Genomic DNA, 23,553 nt, shown 5'->3' with positions numbered 1-23,553 from the left:
CAGCCAGCTGGTAAAAATGCAAACGTTTATTTTTCCTTACAAATTTAGCCCGGTTAGTTCAGAGACCTATCTCTCTGCCTGGCTCCAAGAGATCTTGCAGCTTTGTCCTTGGCTCCTGCCTCTGCTTTCTTCAGCCTCCAGCTCAACTCCGTCTCATGGCTTCTCAATCTCCAGTCTGTGGCGAGTAGTCTTTTCTTCCAGAGTGTTCTGTCTCAGAGCCCTGTTGATGATCCGGAGAAAATCCCCCTAGCTCCAAGAGCTTCCTTCATTTATGTGATCTCCCAAAGGTTAACTCCGCCTTCTTGAGGCAGGGATTATAGGTTATCTCCCAAAGTGCTCTCTGGTCCTAAGGGAGGTGTGAATTCAGCTCTCCTACTAGCCCTGAACTCTCATGTGAACTCCATTGAGTACTTAGATACTTGAGCTCTCTAAAGGTGTGAACACAAGCATTGTTCAATCAGTTCCACCTAATACCTTGTTTCAAGTTCTGGCCCAAAATCAGATCAAATCAACTCCAATGTCTTCACACTTTGTAAAGATTCCAACACCTTATCTCTATCAATTTTCTTCAAGGAGGTAAGATAATACTGAATTATATATAACGGCAAGTTTTATATAATGTTTTAATATTTGCAAAGTGCTTTACATATCTCATTTGATATGCTTCATCATAGGCTCTCTGAGACATGATTGGTCATTGCATTAATCAGAATTCTACTTTTTCTTATATGGTGGAGCTGATGTGGTGAATTAGAGGTAGCAACTCAGCTGAATGCTCTCAACATTTCCTTCCAAAAAACTTTAAAATAAAGTCTAAAATCAAATTTTGAGGGGACAGAACCAACAAAAAATCAACATGAGCTATTTTTCTAGGCTAAGCCAATTTAGGCAGTTGGCAGGAGAACTTTGTGACACCAGGATTGGTATAGTCCTGGAGCAGAGCAGCAACACCAGTTGTGGGCCCTGGAGGTAGTCCTGATAGCAGTAGCAGTAGCAGCTTTGTAAGTTCTCAGCAAGGGGGTCAGACAACTCTTCAGAAAGTGATTGCAGGAGATTCTCTTCTCTCTCCACTTTCAATGGACAACATGTTCTGTTTAGTAACTCTGTTGCTTATAAATAATCCTAGATCACAGTTCTAGCATTGAAAGGAGCACTGATGGTTGGTCACAAGGAAGCAGAGATCTAGTTACAATTCCAAAGTCAAGTGGAGTACTAAGAATTGGGACTGCAGGGAAGCAGAGGCTTTTCTGGGCAAAGACCAGAGCACAGACCATACTTCTACCTGAATCATATTATCCTGAAAACACCAAAAACTTGCAAACATCCAGAACTGGCTCTGAAAACAGCAACATGAAAATTTCTGAAGCGTGGGATAGTGCCTTCCTACCTCCAGGAGAGCAGAGCTCAGAATTCAAAATCAAGAAATAGGCTGGAAAAAAGAGCAAGCAATAAAAAAAAAAGAATTTGACCACAAAAAGCTACTATGGTGGCAGGGAAAACCAACATAAAAACTCAGAAGAAGACAGCAGTGTGAAAACTACAACCACAGGCTCAAAGAAAAATACTAAATGGGCCCAGTCCCAACAAGAATTCCTGGAAGAATTAAAGTTAAGAAAGTGATAGAGGAAAAACTGAAAAAAGGAATGAATGTGAAGCCAAAAAAAAAAAAAACAAAAAAAAAACAACAACAAAAAAGAGAATTAACAGCTTGAAAAAAGAGATGCAAAAATTTCCTTTAGAAAAAAATTCCTTAAAAAACAGAATTGGTCAAAATGAAAAAAAAATACATCTCAATGAAGAAAATAATTCCTACAAAATAAGAATTGGGCAAGTGAAAGCTAATAACTCTTTTAAAAAAAGTCAAAAGAATGAAAAAATAGAAGAAAATATGAAATCTCTCTCAGAAAAACAGCTGACTTGGAAAATAGGTCAAGGATAAAGAATTTAAGAATTATTGCACTACTTGAAATTTATTACCAAAGAAAGAGCTTAGACATCATCTTCTATGAAATTATCAAGGAAAACTGCCCCAATATCTTAGATATAGATAATAAAATAGAAATGGAAAGAATCCATCAACATCCTCTTGAAAGAGACCCCAAAATGAAAATTCCCAGGAATCAAATTTCACAACTCCCAGGTTAAAAAGAAAATACTTCAAGTAGTGAGAAACAATTCAAATATGGCGTAATCAATCAGGAAAACACAAGATTTAGTGATTGCTATTTTAAAAGATAAGTACTTAAAATATTCTAAAGGGCAAAGGAATTAGGATTACAACTAAGAATAATTTGCCCAGAAAAACTGATTACAACCCTTTAAGGGAAAAATAGAAGACTTTAAAACATTCCTTATGAAAATACCAAATATGAACAGAAAATTTGACATTCAAATAAATGTCTCAAGAGAAGCATTAAAAAAGTAAATATGAAAGAGTAATCATAAGGGACTTAATAGAGTTAAACTGTTAACATTATTATATAGGAAGATGATAATAGCTGAGAATACTATTTTTATTAGGCAGTTAAAAGGAGTTTAGAGATAGAGGGCATGACTCTGAGTCATTGTGGTTGAAATGACCTCCAAAAACAAATGAAGAGGTGAGAAAGAGGAAAAGGAGAAGAGGAGGGGGAGAATGAGGAAAATTTTCTTGCATAAAAAAAGTGAAAATGCAAGATCTTTTGCAATGGAGAGAAAAATGGGGGGAAGTGGGTAATACTTGAACCTCATTCTCATCAGAATTTGTTCAAAGAGGGACAAGAACACACCTATACCCACATTCATACACTTAGTTGTGTATAAAAATATAACTTACCCAATGTAGGGGGAAGGCCTAAGAGAAAAGAAGGGAGATGATAGGAGAGAGGGCAGATTGGGGGAGGCAATGATTAGAGACTGAATATACTTTTCAGGAGGGATAGGATAAAAAAAGAGAAAAATAAGATGGAGGGAAATACACAGTAATCATAGCTGTGAATGTAAATGGTATGAACTCACCCATAAAGTATAAGCATATTGAAGAATAAATTAGTGGTAAGGGACAGTCAATTCTCAGAGCCTCTACAGCTGTGAATCATAACATTTGAAAGAGTTGCAAGGCAGCTTTTGCTGACACAGGTGTTGTGGACTGGGAATGAGATAAAGTGGAGGGAGAGGAAAGAGGAAAGAGGTCAGACAATGCAATGGCCTCTCAGAGAGATCAGAGAACAGCAACTGCTTCTCAGTCTCCTTGTATCATCCTCTCACAAGACGAGATCCATTCTGGATTAGATCTCCAACAGCCATTGTCAGGCGACTTCCATGTATTCCAATAGCTCTCCCGTATATTCCAACAAATTAGGAACCAGAATTCACCAAGTTATTTCTGGGAGACACACTTGAGGCAAAGAATTCACATAAAGGGCTGGAGCACAATCTAATATGTTTCAATTAATATAAGGGAAGCAGGGATAGCAATAAAGGTCTCAGACAAAGAAGGAGAAAAAGTAATTAATTAAAAGAGATAATCATAAAAACTAACCCCACCCAACCCATAGATCCCTCCCTCGTTTTCTTCCCCAACTCTTTGCTTCCCCCTCCATCTATTGCTCTTCCCGTATTTCTTTATAGATTTTGGAGGATACTATATTCTTCATGGCATATACGTAGTGTTGCCTGTTTAACCCATTCCCAATGTGAATAGATTTCCAGAACTATAAGACCTTCCTCTAATGCTTCTTTGCCTATTCTTCCCCTGCATCTCATTTGTGTAATATAATTACTATTTTTACCTTAACTCTGCCCCAATCTTTCTTTTGAGCTACTTTATTGCTGATGTCAGTCTTAAACATATGGTATACATTTTTATATAAAAACATAAACAATTTGTCCATGTTAAGTTCCTAGAAATTGATCTTGGATATTGTCTCATATGTTAAATTTTCTATTGAGTTCAGGTTTGGTTGATAGAAAGTCCTGAAAATCTGCAAATTCATTAGATTTCCATTTTTTCTTATTCAATATTATAGGTAATTTTTCTGGATATGATAGTTTTGGCTGCAGGCCTAGTTCTTTTGATTACCACTGTATATGATTCCAGACCTGTGGTCCTTTATTGTGGCTGCTGATAAAGTTCTGTACATTTCTAATTGTACTCCAGTGTATTTGAATTGTTTTTTTTTCTTGTTTCTTGCAGAATTATCTTTTTGATCTGGGGTTATGAAATTTAGCAATCATATTCCTATGTGTTTTTCCTTTGTGGAAAACTTTTTGAGATGGCAATCTCTGGATTTTTTTTCTATTTCTACTTTTCCCTCATGTTCTATCACCCCCGGACAGTTTTCCTGGAAATTATTTCTTGCATTATTGGGTCAAGTTTCTTTTTTTGGTCACAGCTTTCAGGTAGTTCAATTATTCTTATATTTTTTTCTTCTTGATCTATTCGCTGAATCTTCTGTTTTTCTTATAAGATGCTTCACATTTTATTCTGATTTTTCATTCTTTATATTGAATTGTGTTATTTCTTGATCTCTTATAGATTCACTGACTTCTTGCCCAATTCTAATTTTCAAAGAGTTATTTTTGTCTTTGAGACAAAATTTTTTTCTAGTTGGTTAACTTTTTTTTTTTATAATCTTGTCTTTCTTGGATGGTTTTTATTTTATTTTTTCCTCAATGTTTCTTATTTGATTTTTAAATTCTCTTTTGCTTTCTGGGCAGGGAGGTATTTAACATTACTCTTTGGGGCAGAAGAAGCTTTTTTTATATCAATGTCTTCCTCTGAAAACAAACCCCAGTTTTGCCTGTTTCTATGACTGGGTTCTTTCTTCTTTGCCAGTTCATTTTTAAAAAATGGGAAATACATTAGTAAGCACTTCTAATTGTGGGGTTGGGGGATGATGCCTCAAGTTTCACTTTAGCTCTCCCGTCTCATCTGAAACTCCAAACCAAGAGCTCTCCCCTCCTGCAAGTGCCGACACCCAGCAGTGCTCCTGCCCCACTGCCTCTGCACTCACCAGGTATGCTGTTCCTTCTCACTCAGGGCTGCATCTGCAGCACAGCTGGGCCCAGCATTCCTAATTAGTCAAGGTTCACTCTAATTTCCAGGACTAAAGTTGATCCCTGTCTCCTCACACTGTCCAGGAGGTGAAGGTTTCTGTGGTTCCTGCTGAGGCTCCAGCCAAACCCAGCTAGTCCCAGGGGTCCTCATTTGGTGTTTTTGTGGAGCTAACTGGGAGGTGATTGCCGCATACATGGGTTAATTCCTGGCTTGGGATCTTTCTTTGGATCTTCTTGGATTGTACCAAGAGGATCCTTGTTCTGCTTCAAGTCTTCTTTGTTTTTCACTGATCTATGTTTGCCCTGAGGCACAAATATGTTCTGTTTGTGGGAGAAATCTGGAGAACTTTTTTCAAATTTACTGACCTATTCTGCCCTCTTCCCAGAATCCTCCATTCGTTTGTCTCACTTAAATTTGTCTCACTTTATACAAGTCTTCCTGGGTTTTTCTTAAATGTCCCCTTCATCATTTCTTATAGCACAAGAATGTTCCATCTTATTCATATACTATAACTTTTTCAGTCATTCCCCAGTTGATGGGTATTCCCTTAAGTTCCAATTATTTGCCACAACAAAAAGAGCTACTATAAAATATTTTTGTACAGAAGGACCCTTTTTGTTTTTCTTTGATCTCTTTGAGGTATAATAGCAGGATATTGCTGGTTCAGAAATATGTACAGTTTAATAGATTTTTGGACAAAGTTCCAAATTGCCTTCCAGAATGTTCAATGCATTAGTGTACCAATTTCCCAATATCTCCTCCAATATATACCATTTTCTTTTTCTTATCATCTTAGCCAATCTGATAAGAATGAGTTGTTTTTAATTTTGCATTTCTTTAATTATTTCTAGGGGCAGCTAGATGGCTCAGTAGAGAGGACACAGGATCTAGAGTCAGGAAGATCTGAGTTCAAATCCAGTCTCAGATAATAACTATGTGATACTGGGCAAGTTGCTTAACTTTGCAAGTTGTTTAACATTTGCCTTATTCCACTTCAGAAGAAAATGGCAAACCACTCTAGTATCTTTGCCAAGAAAATCCCTTGGATAGTAATGGTCCCACAGAGTCAAAAGAGTTAGGAATGACAAAACAACTGATAACAAAAACTGATGTAAAGCATTTTAAAAATATGGCTACTGATAGCTAGAATTCTTTTTCTGAAAACTGTTTCATATCCTTTGACCATTTTTCAATTGAGAAAGGCCCTTGTAAATTTAATCAATTCTCTGTATATTTTAGAAATGAGAACTTTATCAAAAATATATTCTACAAAGATTTTCCCAGTTTCTTCTAATTTTAGCTTCATTGGTTTTGTTTGTGTAAAAACTTTTTTAATTCAATGTAATCAAAATTATCAATTTTATCTCTAATGAAACTCTTTATCTTTTGTCTGGTCATGAAGTCTTTCCTGATTCATAGATCTGACAGGTAATTTTTTCCATGTTCCACTAATTTATTTATATCACCCCTTATGATTGAGGAGTAGGATCTATTTACGGATAAGACTAGCACTTCTGGTGAGAGCACTGTCAAACCCTTTTCATGGCTGCTTTCCATCTTTTATGTCCACTCAGTTCACCCAAATCTCACCTGTGCTTCCAAGAAGTTGTAGCATGTGAAGCAGCCATGCTCCAGTAAACCATTTCAGCAGATGTGCTAAACTGGGTTGAGGGTTACCAAGGAATCTCAAATCTCTCAAATGTCTACCCCAAACATGTGAAGATTTCTCCTGGTAGAATTGGCAAATAAGAACAATTTGTTCTTATATCCATGAAGGCACTGAAGCCATGAAGCAAGTGCTATGACATGCTTAGAGCTTTGTTAGACATCAAAAATGCCAGTCATCATTGCATCCAAGCCAATCCCAGTTGTCATGACTTTGTCCTGTCATTGGATTCTAATGAATTTGGAAAAGAGAAAAGGACTGAGGACTTTACACAATTCTGCCTCACTTAAATCTAATTTATGCATGAATCAAAACATATAATCATTTTTACCATTTTTTACCATTTCTCAAAGTCCTGTGATGATAGATAAGTGACAACTTATTGGGAGCTATGGACACAACCTTGCACATAGGGAGTCCAGGCCATAACTGAAGAACAGGTTTTGAATGATATTAAGCTCTTATGTAGCATCTTCTTATTGAAAGCAGCAGTAGGATTTGACAGTCTTTTAGGTGCCTGAGCAACCTATTTTAAAGAACTCAGTGTTTCCCTTCTGGTGTGAAGAAGGAACTAGAAATGGTGCCCCTCAAATTCACTCAACCTGGCCTGCTTATTGTGGCAGGCGGGTTCCCATCCTGTAGGTCAAAGCATGAAAGCAATGCAAAAACTTTTGCAAAGATAATTTTACTCATCACAGTACATGGTATTTATGCACACTTAAGGCCCACATAAAATCTGTTAGTCCTGAAAGACAAACAGCTCTTGTTGCAAAAGAACTTAGCAGGTATCAACTAGCAGCCCTCAGTGAAATAAGACTGGCAATTGAAGACCAGCTTACTGAAGTTGAAAATGGATATCTATTTTTCTGGAGTGACTGCAGTGAAGGGGAGGATCATGAAGCTGATGTGAGTTTTGCCATCAAATATAATCTAATCAACAAGCTTATATGCCTGGCAAATGGGGTGACATGACATGTCACTATTTGTGACAATTACAGGGAAGTTATATGCCACCATCAGTGCATATGCTTTTATCATGTGGTCAAAGAAAAATTTTGTGAAGATTCGGAGACTCTCATCATCAATGTACTCAAAGAAAACAAGCTTATAATTCTGGGAGTCTTTAATGCAAGAGTAGGCACAGACCACTGGACATGACAGAGAGTCCTTGGAAGGAATGAAATTAGAAACAGAAACAGTAATAGTCACTTATTACTGAAGACTTGTGAATCTCATGACTTCCTCATCACAACACTGTCATTTGCCTAAATGGAATAAAACTTCATGAATGTATCCTTGCAGCAAACATTGGTATTTAATAAATTGTCATTTTAAGGAGAGTAGACTGACAGAATGTGAGAGTGTGGAAGATGATATGTGCCATAGAGTGTTGGACTGATCATAGATTTATTTTCTCCAAGCTAAATATTCACATTCAACAAAATCAGTGGCCCCAAGGCAAAATGACCACCAGAAGACTTAATGTCAACAAATTAGAGCACTGTTCTAGACCAGAATGGTTCATTGCTAACTTAGGGGGAAAGTTGAGCCAGCATACAGTTGGCAATAGTGAAACAGAAAAGGAGCGGGCAGCTTTCAGAGATTTGGTGAACAGCACTGCATTTACTTAACTGGGCCAGAATACTTGCAAACATCAGGATTGGTTTAATGAAAATGATGGGGAAAGCTGCTAAATTAAAAATGAAAACTCTATAGGATTTGCCAGCAGGATAGTTCATCTCTCTCCAAGAAAGCAGCATTTAACTCCATCAAAAGTAAAGTACATGATTTCTGGTGCCAAGATGGCAAAGGAAGGAACTCCCTGGATCCCTTCAAAATTCCCCTCCAAATAACTTTAAAACAAGACTTTTCCGAAACAGGGGAGTAACTTAACAACTCAGGAGGAAAGGCCTTTCTCACTGGGGTTGCAGGACAGCATAGTCTGGAGTAGCAGCAGCAGTCCACTCATCAAGGAGTACGCAGGGAGGATGTGAGTTCCGGGACATCCACTAGCAAGGCCCTGCCCTCTTGCAACCAGCTGCCCTGAGGCAAGCCAGTCTGTGCAGCACAAGAGAGTCCCCACCTTAGAAGGCTCCACTTCATCACAGGCCACTAGTGGAGTCTGGCCCTCCATTGCTGACTAGTAGAGAGACCCCACCTTTGGGGCCAAACTAGCAGTGAGACCATAGCAAGATCGCTATCCCAAGGTTAGCCAGCAGAAAGGACCTGTTTCCATAGCAACCTAGCAACAAAACCCTACTCCTGGAACAGACCAACAGAAAAAGCCTGCCTACATTCAGGGAAAGCCAATAAGGAGTCTCCACCTCTCAGTACAAGCCATCTCCAGGCTGTGCGGTCTAGTGAAAGCCAGCAGTAAGATCCTGATTTCCCAGCACAATAAGCTTAAATCTGTGCAAGAGCAGAGTCCAACCCTCATGTAAAAATACTAATAAAACAGGCAGAAAAATGAGGAAAACACAAAAGAATTGACAATGGAAAGTTACTATGGCTATAGGGAGGACCAAAGCACAAACTTAGAAGGCAACAATATCAAAATGGCTACATGTGAAGCTTCAAAGAAAAATGTAATTTCGTCTCAGGCCCTTCCCAAAATCCATCTAGAAGAGCTTAAAAAGAATTTTTAAAAAGCAAATATGAGAAGTGAAAAAAAAATTGGGAAAAGAAACGGCAGTAATACAAGAGAATTATGGGGAAAAAAAGCCAAGAGTGTGGGAAAAGATATGCAAAAATTCACTAAAGAAAATAACTCCTTAAAAATTGGTTTAGCATGTAACTGGGGAAAAGCTAAAATACTTTTTAAAAAGTAAAGTGCAAGCAAAACTTCAAGAAATGCAGGATTCTTGATTCAAAAACAAGGGAGATGAAATTCAATTTTACACTGAAAGTAAAAATACCTTGATGCATTTCCATTACTCAGTGTTGATGGAGTTACAGTGATAAGGACACAATCCTGGAGAGATGGGTCAAACATCTGCATAGTCTTAACGGATTATCATCTATCAATGCTGAAGCCATTGACTGTATACCTCAGTTTGATGTCAGTCCTTCTCTAACCAAATTTCCAACTGAAGAATAGCTTTTGAATGATATTAAGCTCTTATGTAGCAAAGTGCCTGATGCTTATTTCTATTCTAGCTGAACTTTACCAGGAAGGGGGTCTACTGCTCATACAAAAACTAACTGAAATTTTTGAGATTGTATGAATAAGTTATATGGTAAGTTTATGTGGTAAAAGAAGGAGAGTAGCTCCTCAGGAGCTCAAGGATGCTTCCATTGTCCATATCTATAAAGTAAAGGAAATAGATTGCTCTGTAACAAGCATGGATGTGTGTGTGTGTCTTAGCTATTGCTAATAAGATTCTTGCTAGAGTCCTCTTTAATAGGCAGGTCCTTCACTTGGAGAACTAATAAAAAAAAGTTAAAAAAGCTAAGGAATGATTAATATGATGTTGATTTCCTGACAATTCTGGGTGAAATTCTAGGAGCAGAACAGAGGTCTCTATACAATGTTTATTGATTTGACCTTTGTCAAATGGTGCCTTTGATACCATTGTTTATGAGGGTTTGTGGAAAATTATGTCAAAGTTGATATTACATGTCAATTTTATGATGGCATGCTTGCTTCGGTTCTGGATAATGGATGATGCTCTCATGCTTTCCCAGTCACCAATGGAATTAAGAAAGGTTGTGTACTTGCCCCTATGCTTTTTAGCATGATGTTTGCTTTTTTAAACAGTTGTTAGATGCCTTCAATGAGGAGAAAAATAATATCAAGGTCAGTTACCACACTGATGGTAATTTCAAAAGTCTACAACTCAAGGCAAAGTGGAGGGAGAGTTGGTGCATAATTTTTTTGTTTGCACATGATTATGCATTGAAAGCAGCCTCTGAAGTTGAGATGTAACAAAGTGTACTTCGATTTTCTGCTGCTTGCACTAATTTTGGCCTAATAAATAACACCAAGAAAACAAAGGTTCTACATCAGATAAAACCACATCATCCGTACATAAAACCATCAGCTACAGCAAATGGAGAATTTTTTATTATAATGGATAAATTCATTTATCTTAGCAGTATAGTTTTTAGGGATGTATACATAGATGATAAGGTTGAAGCACACATCACCATAGATGGCTAGCTCAGTAGTTTGGTTTACAGAACTGTTGTGCTGACTTTATTGTATGTTTATAACACCTGGACAATATATCAGAGCCACGGAAATGAAGTCATTTCCATTTGAATTGTCATTAGAAGATTCTGAAGATCATTTGGCAAGATTAGGTACCAAAAACTGAGGGCCTTCCTCCAGTTGAATTGCCATTTGAAACTCCACTGCAGAGAGCACAACTCTAATAGGCTGAGTACATTGTTCAAATGTCAAATGTACATTTCCCTAAAAAACTATTTTATGGAGAACCCACACAAAGCAAGTGCTCACATGGAAGTCAGAAGAAATGATACAAGAACATTCTTAAGTTCTCTCTGAAGAACTTTGGAATCAATTGCATGACATGGGAGAAATTGGCAAAAGCATGGTGTGCCCATATCAAAGAGGGTGCTATGCTTTATGAGTGAAGCAAAATTGTAGTAGTTCAAAAAGAAATGTGAGATGTGGAAATTTAGAGACGTCTCCACTCCTAATGTTCATATGGACTATTTGTGCCTGACCTAATATCGCTTTGATCAGGCACAGTCGCACACGCTGTACTTCAACTCCAATGTTATTTTGATCCTCTTTGAGAATAAAGGATAACAATATTACCCTTTATGTCTGATTCATGTATCCATTTTGAACTTATTTTAATATATTGTATAAAATAATTGGACTATGCCTAATTTCTGCTATATATTCCAGTTTTTCCCAACAATTTTTTTTTTAAATAGTGAGATCTTGGTATATCAAATGCTAAATAACTATATTCATTAGCCTTTGTATATTGTATATCTACATCAATTTCACTGATCAACCTTTATTTCTTACTGCTGTCTGACTCTTCAGAATCCTATTTGTGGTTTTCTTGGCAAAGATACTAGAATTATTTGCCGTTTCCTTCGCAGCTCATTTTACAGATGCCAAACACTGAGGCAAGCAGGATTAAATGATTTGCCTGGGGTCACACACTTAGAAAATGTGTAAGATGGATTTGAATTCAGGAAGATCAATCTTCTTTATTCTACTAGTCTTGGCATTCTACCTACTATACGCTATTTCTTATCCATTAACAAAATGTTTTGATGATTAAAACTTTACAGTATAGTTTAATACCTATTAGTATTAGTTGTTCTCATTTTTTTTCTCATGAATTCCTTTCATAGTCTTGATCTTTTAAGATCAAGACTATGAAAGGAATTCATGAAAATTTTTTTCTAGTTTTCTAAAACATTTTTTAAATGATTTGATATGGTACTGAATAAAAAAGTTAATTTAGTAGCATTATCATTTTTGTTGTGTTAACTTGATCTACCCATGAGCGATTAATATTTCTTCTACAATTATTTAGATCTGTATTTATCTGAAATATATTGTAATTGTGTTCATATAGTTCCTATTCTTGGCAGGCAAATTTTGAGGTATTTTATACTGTCTGGAAGACCTTCCCAACTCTTCCTGTTGAATTTTGTTGGTAATATACAGGAATTTTGATGATTTGTGTGGGTTTATTTTTATCTTGCAACTTTGCTGAAGTTCATTGTTTCCATTAGGTTTTTTAAATTCTCTCAGATTCTCTAAGTAGATTATCATATCATCTGTAAAAAGTGATAGTTTTGTTTTCTCATTGTCTTCTTATTCTTTCAATTTCTTATTCTTATTATAGCTAACCTATCTAACATCTATTTTACTTAACCTTTCATTTTACTGGAAAAGCTTTTTGCTTATTCTTATTACAGATCATACTTGGTTTTGGTTTTAGATAAATACTATTAATCTTTTTTTAAGGAAGGCTATCCTGAACACTGCAGCATGGTACAAATTACTGTCTATTGCTGCTTTCTATTGCTTCCATGGTCCTAATCGTGAGAACTTTTGACCACATTTGGGCTTTCTCAGGGGAACATCTTGCTCTCTTTGCCTCCTGGCAAGGTCTTGAAAGCTACATGTGTCCTGTCTCTCATTTTCCTGACATTCACTTTGTAAGTCTGTCCTCCTTTTCTATTGCCCTCTGCTTGACCTCTTGTCCAGTTCCGGAATGGAAGAAGTCACCATAATTTCTCATTTGGATTTAATATTGATTATTTGATTTGTTTCAAAGTTCAAAGTTTTGCTGGGATAGGTATGGGTGGCCTGTCTTCCATTAGCCATTGCTAGGCAATTGTGTTAGCTGTAATAGCTTTAAATCATTTGGGCAGGAAACATAGCCAGCATCTATTGTAGGTGACTTAACTATGTTCAGGAGATTGAAGGGTTCACGAATACAAGGTACCTTAGCGAATATTCAATTTAACTCCATCATTTTATAGATGGATAAACAGGCCCAAAGAGATGTTGTCTGACCTTAAAGTTAAAGTCTAGGTTCTGGTTCCCACTTATCCACAAGCTCTATGTTGAGTTTTAGGCAAATTGTTTTCCTTCTCTGGATCTTAGTTTTGCCATTAGTAAAATGAAGGGATTGGCCTAGATAACATTAAAAGATCCTTTCTAGCATTAATGTGTTGAGATTTTTCAACTCAGTGGTGAAATTGGACTTTAAATCAGGGCTCCTGACTTTTAAAAATTAACACTCCTTTCTTAGAATTTAGATATGTGCAGCATTAACAGTGAGGGATCCCACCTTCTTGATAAAAAGATACATACTATGTCTCTATTTTTATACCTTAGAGATAAATATTTGAAACCTAGATCAATCAGACTCTGTTTTTAATCAAATTTTAAAAAGAGATTATCTTCTCTCTTCTAGTCTTTAGCCTAGACTAAAAGGCAATATTTTATACAATTTTTCCTTCATAAAGGAAAAAAACATTCATTCATTTGCCTGTCTTCTCATGTTCTTTCAAAGTAGGGAGCAGAAATAAGGGACAAGGGACTTCTTTGATCTGGGTTTTAGTACATCTCTCCCTGACCCTCAAAGTTTGATATCTGACTTTCTTTCAACTGCTTGGTCTCTCATTTATTTCTCCCACATATAGGGAACTTGCTTGGGCCTCAAGCATTAAGGTCTGAATGTTGGCTTCTAAAGAGGGACACTTTAGGATTCAGATCAGGGAATGATGTTAATTTCTCTTATAGTCTGCTTGCTTTGAAACCATTCAGAAGCCAGCCATCAGCTCCAGACTGTGATGTACTAGTTATCCAAGGGTACTAACACCACTTTTGGTTAAAAACATTCTATATCATTTACTGTTGTTCAACCCAGCCAGGGAGGTTAGAGGTGTGGGAGGTGGTGGGGACTAAGCATTTATTATAATTATATTAATTGAAGCTTAAATTAGTCCTTAACAGGGAAGCAGTTTTTAGTGCCGAAAACCTCAGCATGGAGTGCATTCTTGGCTTCCTTCCCTTTATTAATTAAAAACTCCTTTACTCCTTTACAACACCCTGCCTTCCACCTAAGTGCAGTAAATCTCCACCTTAAGGAAATAATTTCCTTGTTGTATTCTGTACAGAGAAGTCCTGTTAGCTGACTGCCATACTGTCTCTTGTTCATCTGCATTTTAGTATGAAAAACAAACTTTAAAAATCTAGGTGCTTTAAAAGACGGATTTTTATCAATTTTTTTGTATCATGGATTTTTTTTTTTTTTTTTTTGGCAATCTGGAAAATCTATGAGCTTCTGCCCAGAATAATTTGTGTTAATTAAAAATAATATTTTTATTTTATATTACAATGGAAGAAATGCTAAATTTCAGTAAGAGGTTAGTGAAAAAAAAAGATGTATTTTTTTTTCCCCATTTAAGTTCGCAGACTCCCCTGGAATCTATCCATGGACCATCTGGTGAATCTCACATTAAGAACCGTTGCTCTAAGAGAATGTTTCTTCCAGAACAAGATGTGCTTAAAAGTTTTTTCTTTCTTTTCCCCAAAAGTTTTGATAGTTTTGTCTTATTATTTAATTTTCATTGAAATTATTTGTTGCTTTTATGATTGGTCATAATCATGATCAAAAGATCCAGTAATTCTTTAGCAATAAATTAGTTTCCAATTAAGTTTAAATCTCTTCTTCAGAGGCCCTTTATTGGTAATTATTTATATTTTCTTGTGATTAGTAAAGGATATGTTTAATATTTCTGCTCCATTTTTGCATTTGCTCATGATATTTTTGTGCCCTAGCACACAATTTTTGTAAAGATGTCCTCCCCACATAGGTATGTATATGTGTATTTTGTTGTCCAGATGTTTCAGTCCCTTTATGACCCCAGCTGGAGTCTTCTTGGAAAAAAAATGCTAGAGTGATTTACCATTTCTTCCAGCTCATTTTATAAATGAGGAAATCAAAATAAACAAACAAATAAATAAATGAGGAAACTAAGGTAAACAGGATTTGATGGGGATCACAAAGCTAGTAACTATCTGGGGTTGAATTTAAACTCAGGTCTTCAGATCCCACATTCTATTCACTGTATCACTTAACACACACATATTACACACACATATATGGATATAGATATGTATATATGAATATACAAAAGAAATATTTTATATATATGTATATTATTTTCATTAAGTGATTTCGGGAGATCTAGCATTTCTAAATTTTTCATTTCCATATCTTCTTTCTTGGTCAGATTTGTTAGATTTGTCTGGGAATGGAAGGTATTATTTAAATAATTAGTGAATTTAGTGAAATTGATGTGGGAAAGATTCCTATCTTTGATTCCCAAACCCCTTTAGTGAATGTAATTGCCCTTTGACTCACAAATCCTGGTCCCTTTGAATTCCAATAGAAGATCCGGACCTGTCCCAGCCCCATCCCGATCTGATCCAACTTTGGGGCTACACCCAAAAGCCCCTCAAGCTAAGTCTCCATTATAAAAGGGCCACGCTGGGAACCCCTCTTTGCAGAGATTCCAAACATGCTAGCCACGTGAGGACCCTCTGTCCACTGGACCCTCTGTCCAGTGCCCTCCTTATCTCTACCTTCACCTATCTCCTACTTCCAAACTCAATAATAAACCTCTTTTACCAATCTAGCTCTCCGGGCCAATAAATTCCTTTATTGGGAACTTATACTGCTACTAGACCTCATTTACCACTGTATCCTTGCCCTGAATCCAAGGGGGTTGCAGGGGAACTTTGTTTGACTTCCTGTACCCCAAACCTGCCACTAGACCTCAACAAAATTAGTGAAATATTATAGTTTGTTAAAGGACAGGTCAATTCTCCAAGAGCCTCCACAGCTGTGACTCATAACATCTGAAGGAACTGCAAGGCAACCTTTGCTGACACAAATATTGCAGAGTGGGAATGAGATAAATTGGAGGCAGAGGAAAGAGGAGAGACAATGCCTCTCAGTCAGAGAGATCAGAGAACAGCAACTGCCTCTCAGTCTCCTTGTATCATCCTCTCACAAGAGGAGATCCATTCTGCAGGTCTGGGTTGGCTCTCCAGCAGCCACTGTCAGGTGGCTCCCGTGTATTCCAATAGCTCTCAGTAGCACAACAATAGTTTTTCCTGTCTGTTTCTCTGTATAATTAAATTACCTATTATTTTACATAATAGATGCTATGCCATTTGGTACATATATTTAGTATTGCTATTATTAAGTTATCTGTGAAGCCCAGTGTAGTTTCCTTACTTATTTTTTTAAACCATACCTTTTTTTTTTTTTTACTATTGTCTTTTTTTTGATAATCATGTTTATTAACCTTCCTTTTCTGACTTTGCCTGAGGCATAATAAACTCTGCTGCAATTCCTCATTTAAACTCTATGAATTTCTATGCCTTCTGTTTCTTGGAAACAATATATATTGTTTCCCCCCAGATTACCCTACAGGATTATTCTTTCTAAAGTTACTTTCTTCTGTATTGTGGGTGAGTTCATCCCTTTCATATTCATTTTATGCATTATTAATTATGGATTTCCTCCATTGTATTCTCTATTTTTCTTTTTTATTTCCTACACTTTCTTTTAAAAAAAAAGATAGAAAAAGAGAAGGAATCTGATCAACATTAGTAGTCTACAATTGAGGTGATCTGTTTTACTCTTTTGTTACTCCTTTCTTTATAAAGCCTAGATTTTGATTTCAGATTTTTACATTTTCTTTCCCTCTTCTTAAACTTCTCTTTATATAATTAATTAACCTTTGAACTGATATTTGTTTTGCTGACAACTATTTCCTCCTGACTTTGCTCCTATTCTTTTTTTTTATTTTTAATAGCTTTTTATTTACAAGTTATATGCATGGGTAATTTTACAGCACTGACAATTGCCAACCTTTTGTTCCAGTTTTTCCCCTCCTTCCACCCACCCCCTCCCCTAGATGGCAGGATGACCAATACATGTTAAATATATTAAAGTATAAATTAAATACAAAATAAGTATACATGTCCAAACCGTTATTTTGCTGTACAAAAAGAATCGGACTCTGAAATATTGTAATAGCCTGTGAAGGAATCAAAAAATGCAGGTGGGCAAAAATATAGGGATTGGAAATTCAATGTAATGGTTCTTAGTCATCTCCCAGAGTTCTTTCTTTGCTCCTATTCTTAAAAATTTCTCCTTTAAGGGTGCCCATCAATTGGAGAATAGCTGAATGAGTTATGATATATGATTGTGATGGAATACTGTTGTGCATAAGAAATAAACAGGATACTTTCAGAAAAACCTGGAAAGGATTACATGAACTGATCAGAAAAGGGAAGTGAGCAGAACCAAGTAATCATTGTTACACAATGTCAGTCATATTGTGTGATCATTACTCCAGCTATTTAATTGTTCTTTATTTCTTTAAGGAGCAATTAGTAGATGAATCTATACAGGTCTTTTGTGGGCTTTGGTATGCTCTGATGCTCTGATATTTTGTGTCCTTTGTAGTTATTTGGAATGAGATTTTCTTTTCTACTATTGCTTCTTGTGTTTTGTTATTATTTAGAAATTCTATTGATTTTTGAAGATTTGTTTTGTAGCCTGTAGTTTTGCTAAATTGTCTCAATTAGCAGCTTTTCTGATTGTTGGGAGTTTTCCAAGTAAATCATATCTTCTTTGCCTATTTTTATTCTTTTCATTTTTATTATCTTATTGCTATTGCTAGTATTTCTAAAACTATATCAAATAATAATGGGGACAGTGAGCATATTTCTGTTTTTATTGTCTGTAAAGGAGAGAAACTATTTCTGCTTTTTTACATTTGTTTGAAATATCTCTGTGCCCAGTACATAGTCAGTTTTTGCAAACATTCTGTGTAGTGCAGAAAAATATATAAATTCTTTTGTTATAAAATTTAGAAAATTCTGTAGGTCCAAAACAAAGAAGGAAATATTGAATCCTCCTGTCATGATTTGTTACTGTCTATATCTTTTTGAAACTCAAATAATAATCCCTTTTTGAATTTGGATGTTAAGGCATTTGGAACATATAAGTTTATTTCTTATAATACTTAGTTGTCTATGGTTTCTTTGTTATCCTTTAAAATATTTTTTAATGTTTTTTTTGGCCCTATCAGATAGCATGATTGTACTTAATGGTAGGTGTGAGTATCAGTTTACAATTGACCTGGCTTCACCCAGATGACATTTGTAACCTAAAGAAATCTGGAGTCATTTCCTTCCATTTGCCTTAATATTCCATTGCAGCTATTTCTGATGTATTGTTTGCAGTGTCAGATGTTGTAGCAGTGGCTTCAACACAGTTCAAGTTAGAAGGAAGAATTAATAGAAAAGAAACTGAAATAAATACGTAGAAATAGCAGCTATTTCCCAATGTAGAAATGTACACAATAATACACAAGATATGTATTAGATAATTTTCAAAAGGATATTTTAAAAATATTCTCAAATTATTTAAAAATTTCAAATATTTCTGAAAAACAAGCTATTGACAACTATACAAGAATGTTCAAAGTTGCTATTAACAAAATAAATAAAAATTGCACAACTACAAGGTTCTATCTTAAACAATCAGATTGGCAGATGACAAAGGAAGAAAATAGGAATTATTGGGGGAGATGTGCTAGGACAGGCACAATAAGGCATAATTATTGGTTGAAATTGCTTTAGGAAAGCAATTTGGAACTCTTCCACAAAATAGTTTTCGAAAATGCTCATATCCTTTATCTCAGATGCATCAGTACTAGGCAAAGAGGTCAATGACAGAGGAAAAGGACCTCTATGTATAAAAAATTATCTATAACAGTATTTTTTGTTGTATAAAAATCTAAACGGGAGCAGCTAGATGGCACGGTGGATAGAGCACTGATCCTGGAGTCAGGAGGACCTGGGTTCAAATGTGGCCTCAGATACTTAAGGGTTCTTCAGGGTTGACATCTCTTGTATTTTGGGAAAGCTAATCCTAGGGAGCAGATTTTTTAGGATTTGGGTTCATTAGTACAGTGCTGGAAATCTGAGGACAACGATTCAATCCAGGAAACTGAGATTCATGGAGCTTAAGTGATTTGCTCAAATTTGGATAGACCCAAGCTAAGATTTGAATCTCTGATTCCAAAATCAGTGCACCACATTACAAATATTTGAGGAATCTAAGGACCATTGGTAGATGACTGGCAGAAATAAATTTTTGGTTTTACTTTGTAAGATTAACTTTTATTTTCTTTGATTAATAAGATTTTGTATCCTTTTTTTTAATTTTTAAAAGAATTTTTTTTGGAATTTAAAAAAAAATGATAACTTTTTATTGACAGAACCCATGCATAGGTAATTTTTTACAACATTATCCCTTGCACTCACTTCTGTTCCGACTTTTCCCTTCCTTCCCTCCACCCCCTCCCCCAGATGGCAAGCAGTCCTATACATGTTAAATAGGTTACAGTATATCCTAGATACAATATATGTGTGCAGAACCAAGCAGTTCTCTTGTTGCATAGGAAGAATTGGATTCAGAAGGTAAAAATAATCTGGGAAGAAAAACAAAAGTTCAAGCAGTTTACATTGATTTCCTAGTGTTCTTTTTTTGGGTGTAGCTGCTTCTGTCCATCATTGATCAATTGAAACTGAGTTAGATCTTCTCTTTGTTGAAGAAATCCACTTCCATCAGAATACATCCTCATACAGTACTGTTGTTGAAGTATATAATGATCTCCTGGTTCTGCTCATTTCACTCAGCATCAGTTCATGTAAGTCTTGCCAATTCTCTCTGTATTCATCCTGCTGGTCATTTCTTACAGAACAATAATATTCCATAACATTCATATACCACAATCTACCCAACCATTTTCCAACTGATGGGCATCCATTCATTTTCCAGTTTCTAGTCACTACAAAGAGGGCTGCCACAAACATTTTGGCACATACAGGTCCTTTTCCTTTCTTTAGTATCTCTTTGGAGTATAAACCCAGTAGTAGCACTGCTAGATCAAAGGGTATGCACAGTTTGATAACTTTTTGGGCATAATTCCAGATTGCTCTCCAGAATGGTTGGATTCGTTCACAATTCCACCAACAATGCATCAGAGTCACAGTTTCCCCCAACCCCTCCAACATTCATCATTTTTTTTCCTGTCATCTTAGCCAATCTGACAGGTGTGTAGTGGTATCTCAGAGTTGTCTTAATTTGTATTTCTCTGATTAATACTGATTTGGAACACTCTTTCATATGAGTGGTAATAGTTTTAATTTCATCATCTGAAAATTGTCTGTTCATATCCTTTGACCATTTATCAATTGGAGAATGACTTAATTTCTTATAAATTAGAGTCAATTCTCTATATATATTGGAAATGAGGCCTTTATCAGAACCTGTAACTGTGAAAATGTTTTCCCACTTTTGTTGCTTCCCTTATAATCTTGTTTGCATTAGTTTTGTTTGTACAAAGGCTTTTTAATTTGATATAATCAAAATTTTCTATTTTGTGATCAATAATGATCTCTAGTTCATCTTTGGTCACAAATTTCTTCCTCCTCCACGAGTCTGAGAGATAAACTATCCTATGTTCCTCTAATTTATTTATAGTCTCATTCTTTGTGCCTAAATCATGGACCCATTTTGATCTTATCTTGGTATAAGGTGTTAAGTGTGGGTCCATGCCTAATTTCTGCCATATTAATTTCCAGTTTTCCCAGCAGTTTTTGTCAAATAATGAATTCTTATCCCAAAAGTTAGGATCTTTGGGTTTATCAAACACTACATTGCTATAGTTGACTATTTTGTCTTGTGAACCTAACCTATTCCACTGATCAACTAATCTGTTTCTTAGCCAATACCAAATGGTTTTGGTGACTGCTGCTTTATAATATAGTTTTGGATCAGGTACAGCTAGGCCACCTTCATTTGATTTTTTTTTTTTCATCAATTCCCTTGAGATTCTCGACCTTTTGTTCTTCCATATAAATTTTGTTGTTATTTTTTCTAGATCATTAAAATATTTTCTTGGAAGTCTGATTGGTATAGTACTAAATAAATAGTTTAGGGAGTATTGTCATCTTTTATTATATTCGCTCGGCCTATCCAAGAGAACTTAATATTTTTCCAATTATTTAAATCTGACTTTATTTGTGTGGAAAGTTTTTTGTAATTTTGCTCATATAGTTCCTGACTTCCCTTTGGTAGATAGATTGCCAAATATTTTATGCTATTGACAGTTATTTTGAATGGAATTTCTCTTTGTATCTCATGCTGTTGGATTTTGTTGGTGATGTTTTAAAAAGAATTTTAAGATATTTTCCCCCAATTACATTTAAACAAAATTTTACTTTTGTTTTTAAAATTTTAAGTTCCAGATTCTCTTCCTTATCCCCCCATAAGAAATCATATTAAACCTTATTATTATAGGCAGAAGTACAAATGTGATTCATATTTCAGTACTTATTTATTCAAATAACCTATTAAAGTGCTATTGAACATATTCAGTACTTAATGAAAGAATTCAGTTGAATTGAATCCATTCCTCAACGTTGACTTAGTCCTTAGCTTAGTGCTTGGTCCTGAATCGGTGGTTTGAGCTTACTTTTAGTTTGGAGTGGGCTTGTTAAATTTAGGAGCCTCCCCTGCCTTACCCCTCTGTTCTTCCTTTTTCATAGACTCTGATCACTGCATTGGGACAGACAATCTACACTGTGGCATCCGTCATGACCTTGCTGTTCCTGCTGATGTTCATCTTTGCCATCTTAGGCTTTTGTCTTTTTGGCTCCAGTGATGGGGGTGATGTGAATAACTGGGGAAACCTGGCCGCAGCCTTCTTCACCCTGTTCAGCTTGACTACGGTAACTGTGTGTGAAGTTTTTTTCAAGGTCACTGAGACCTGAAGCAGGGATGAGGACCCCTGCTTGCTAGATGAAGTCAGCCTTTAGAATTTCTCTGCCTGCACCTGATTCTCTAGTGCCCTCATGTTACCAACACTCTACCCAAAGCAGTATCCTATTTAAGCCCATTATCCTTTGGATAACCAATATCCAAAACTCCAATACCCCAGCCTCAGGGTCTTTCCTTATTATTTATTTCCATGCTTCTGGCCCCTCATCTATTATGTCTCTCATATGGCCTCATATATGAGCACTCATATTAATTTTAATTCATGCTTTGCTATTTAATGGTAATAAGTGATTTGGTGTCATGTTTTTCCAGTGGCACATTGTCCCTTTCTGAATAATACATTGGATAGAATGCAGTCAACATTTATTAAGCTCCTTCTTATTTGCAGAACACTGTGCTAGATTTAAAAGAGCAGGGCATTTTGATATTTAAGGTTTAGATAAGAAAAGCTCTCTACTTTCTTGGAGAATAAGACATCAATACAGATGTCTGTAATATTACATAATATATTACCACATGAAATATTAATATTACATGAAAAAATAAATTATATTGAATATTATTTGAATATAATATTACAACATGAAAAAATCATTAGAGAAGTACAAAACAAAATTTTCTGCAATGGGAGGGGAAAATCTTATGGCCAGAGGGGATTAAGCAGATTTCTCAGAGATGACATTTGAATTGGACTTCAGTGGGTGAATAAGAATTTAACAAGAGGAGTGAAGGAAAGAGAGAGCCTCAGGTACTTCTGTTCAGTATCTATAAGTGGGAATTTAACACACTTAGGTAGTTGGGGAAGGTGTGATAGGCCTTTACTCCTTGCTTCTTTTCATCATTATCTTAGCACCCAGTTTCTTTCTTTTGAGAATATTGAAGTGAGAAGTAGAGACAAAAACAAAAACAAAAACCAATAGGGGGAACAGAATTAATGTGTTAACCTGAAACATGTCTGAGGTAGCTTTCACAGACTTATTAATCTCTCATGCTGGATAGGCATTTATACGATATGTGAAATATGTGCAAAACTGTCATAAATATGCACTATCAGCATAATCACCTTGGATCTAATTAAAGACAAAATCTTTCAAATGCAGAGTTGTGTTATGAAAATGATATTTTCCTTCACTGTCCATCTCTCCTGATTTATAGTGGGAGAAAATAATTTTAAGAGGATCTGGGTTCAACTGGCCTCTAAAATTTGCTCCCTGTATACCTAGTGTAGTCATATACTTCCTTGGATCTCACTTTACTCACCTGCAAATTGAAGGAACTGGATTAGATAGCTTCTGAAATATCTTCTAGCTCTAGCTCTGTGGTCCCATATATTAGGTTGTCAAAAAAAAAGTTCTCAAAAAAGAATCAATTAACTTCCTATAATTGAAAAAAAGTAACTGCATGCTAAATTACTTTTTTTAGGAAGGAAAATAAATGTTTCCATCATAGTTTCAAAAGGCTGGTACTCT

At 35.7% G+C, this 23,553-nt stretch overlaps 1 protein-coding gene across 2 annotated transcripts in view; it reads left to right on the top strand.

Annotated features, from left to right (window-relative positions):
* CATSPER3 (cation channel sperm associated 3) overlaps positions 1-23,553 on the top strand; it is a 62,908-nt gene that overhangs the window by 16,116 nt on the left and 23,239 nt on the right. For both annotated transcript variants that reach the window (XM_031953026.1, XM_031953025.1), the window contains exon 4: positions 21,853-22,035. In XM_031953026.1, the coding sequence (XP_031808886.1) occupies positions 21,853-22,035 (183 nt within the window). The remainder of the gene's footprint in view (positions 1-21,852; positions 22,036-23,553) is intronic.

Source organism: Sarcophilus harrisii, chromosome 2, assembly GCF_902635505.1.
Source record: "Sarcophilus harrisii chromosome 2, mSarHar1.11, whole genome shotgun sequence".
Lineage (NCBI taxonomy): Eukaryota > Metazoa > Chordata > Mammalia > Dasyuromorphia > Dasyuridae > Sarcophilus > Sarcophilus harrisii.
The sequence above is the reverse complement of the archived record's forward strand: the minus strand, read 5'-3'. Positions and strand labels throughout refer to the sequence as shown.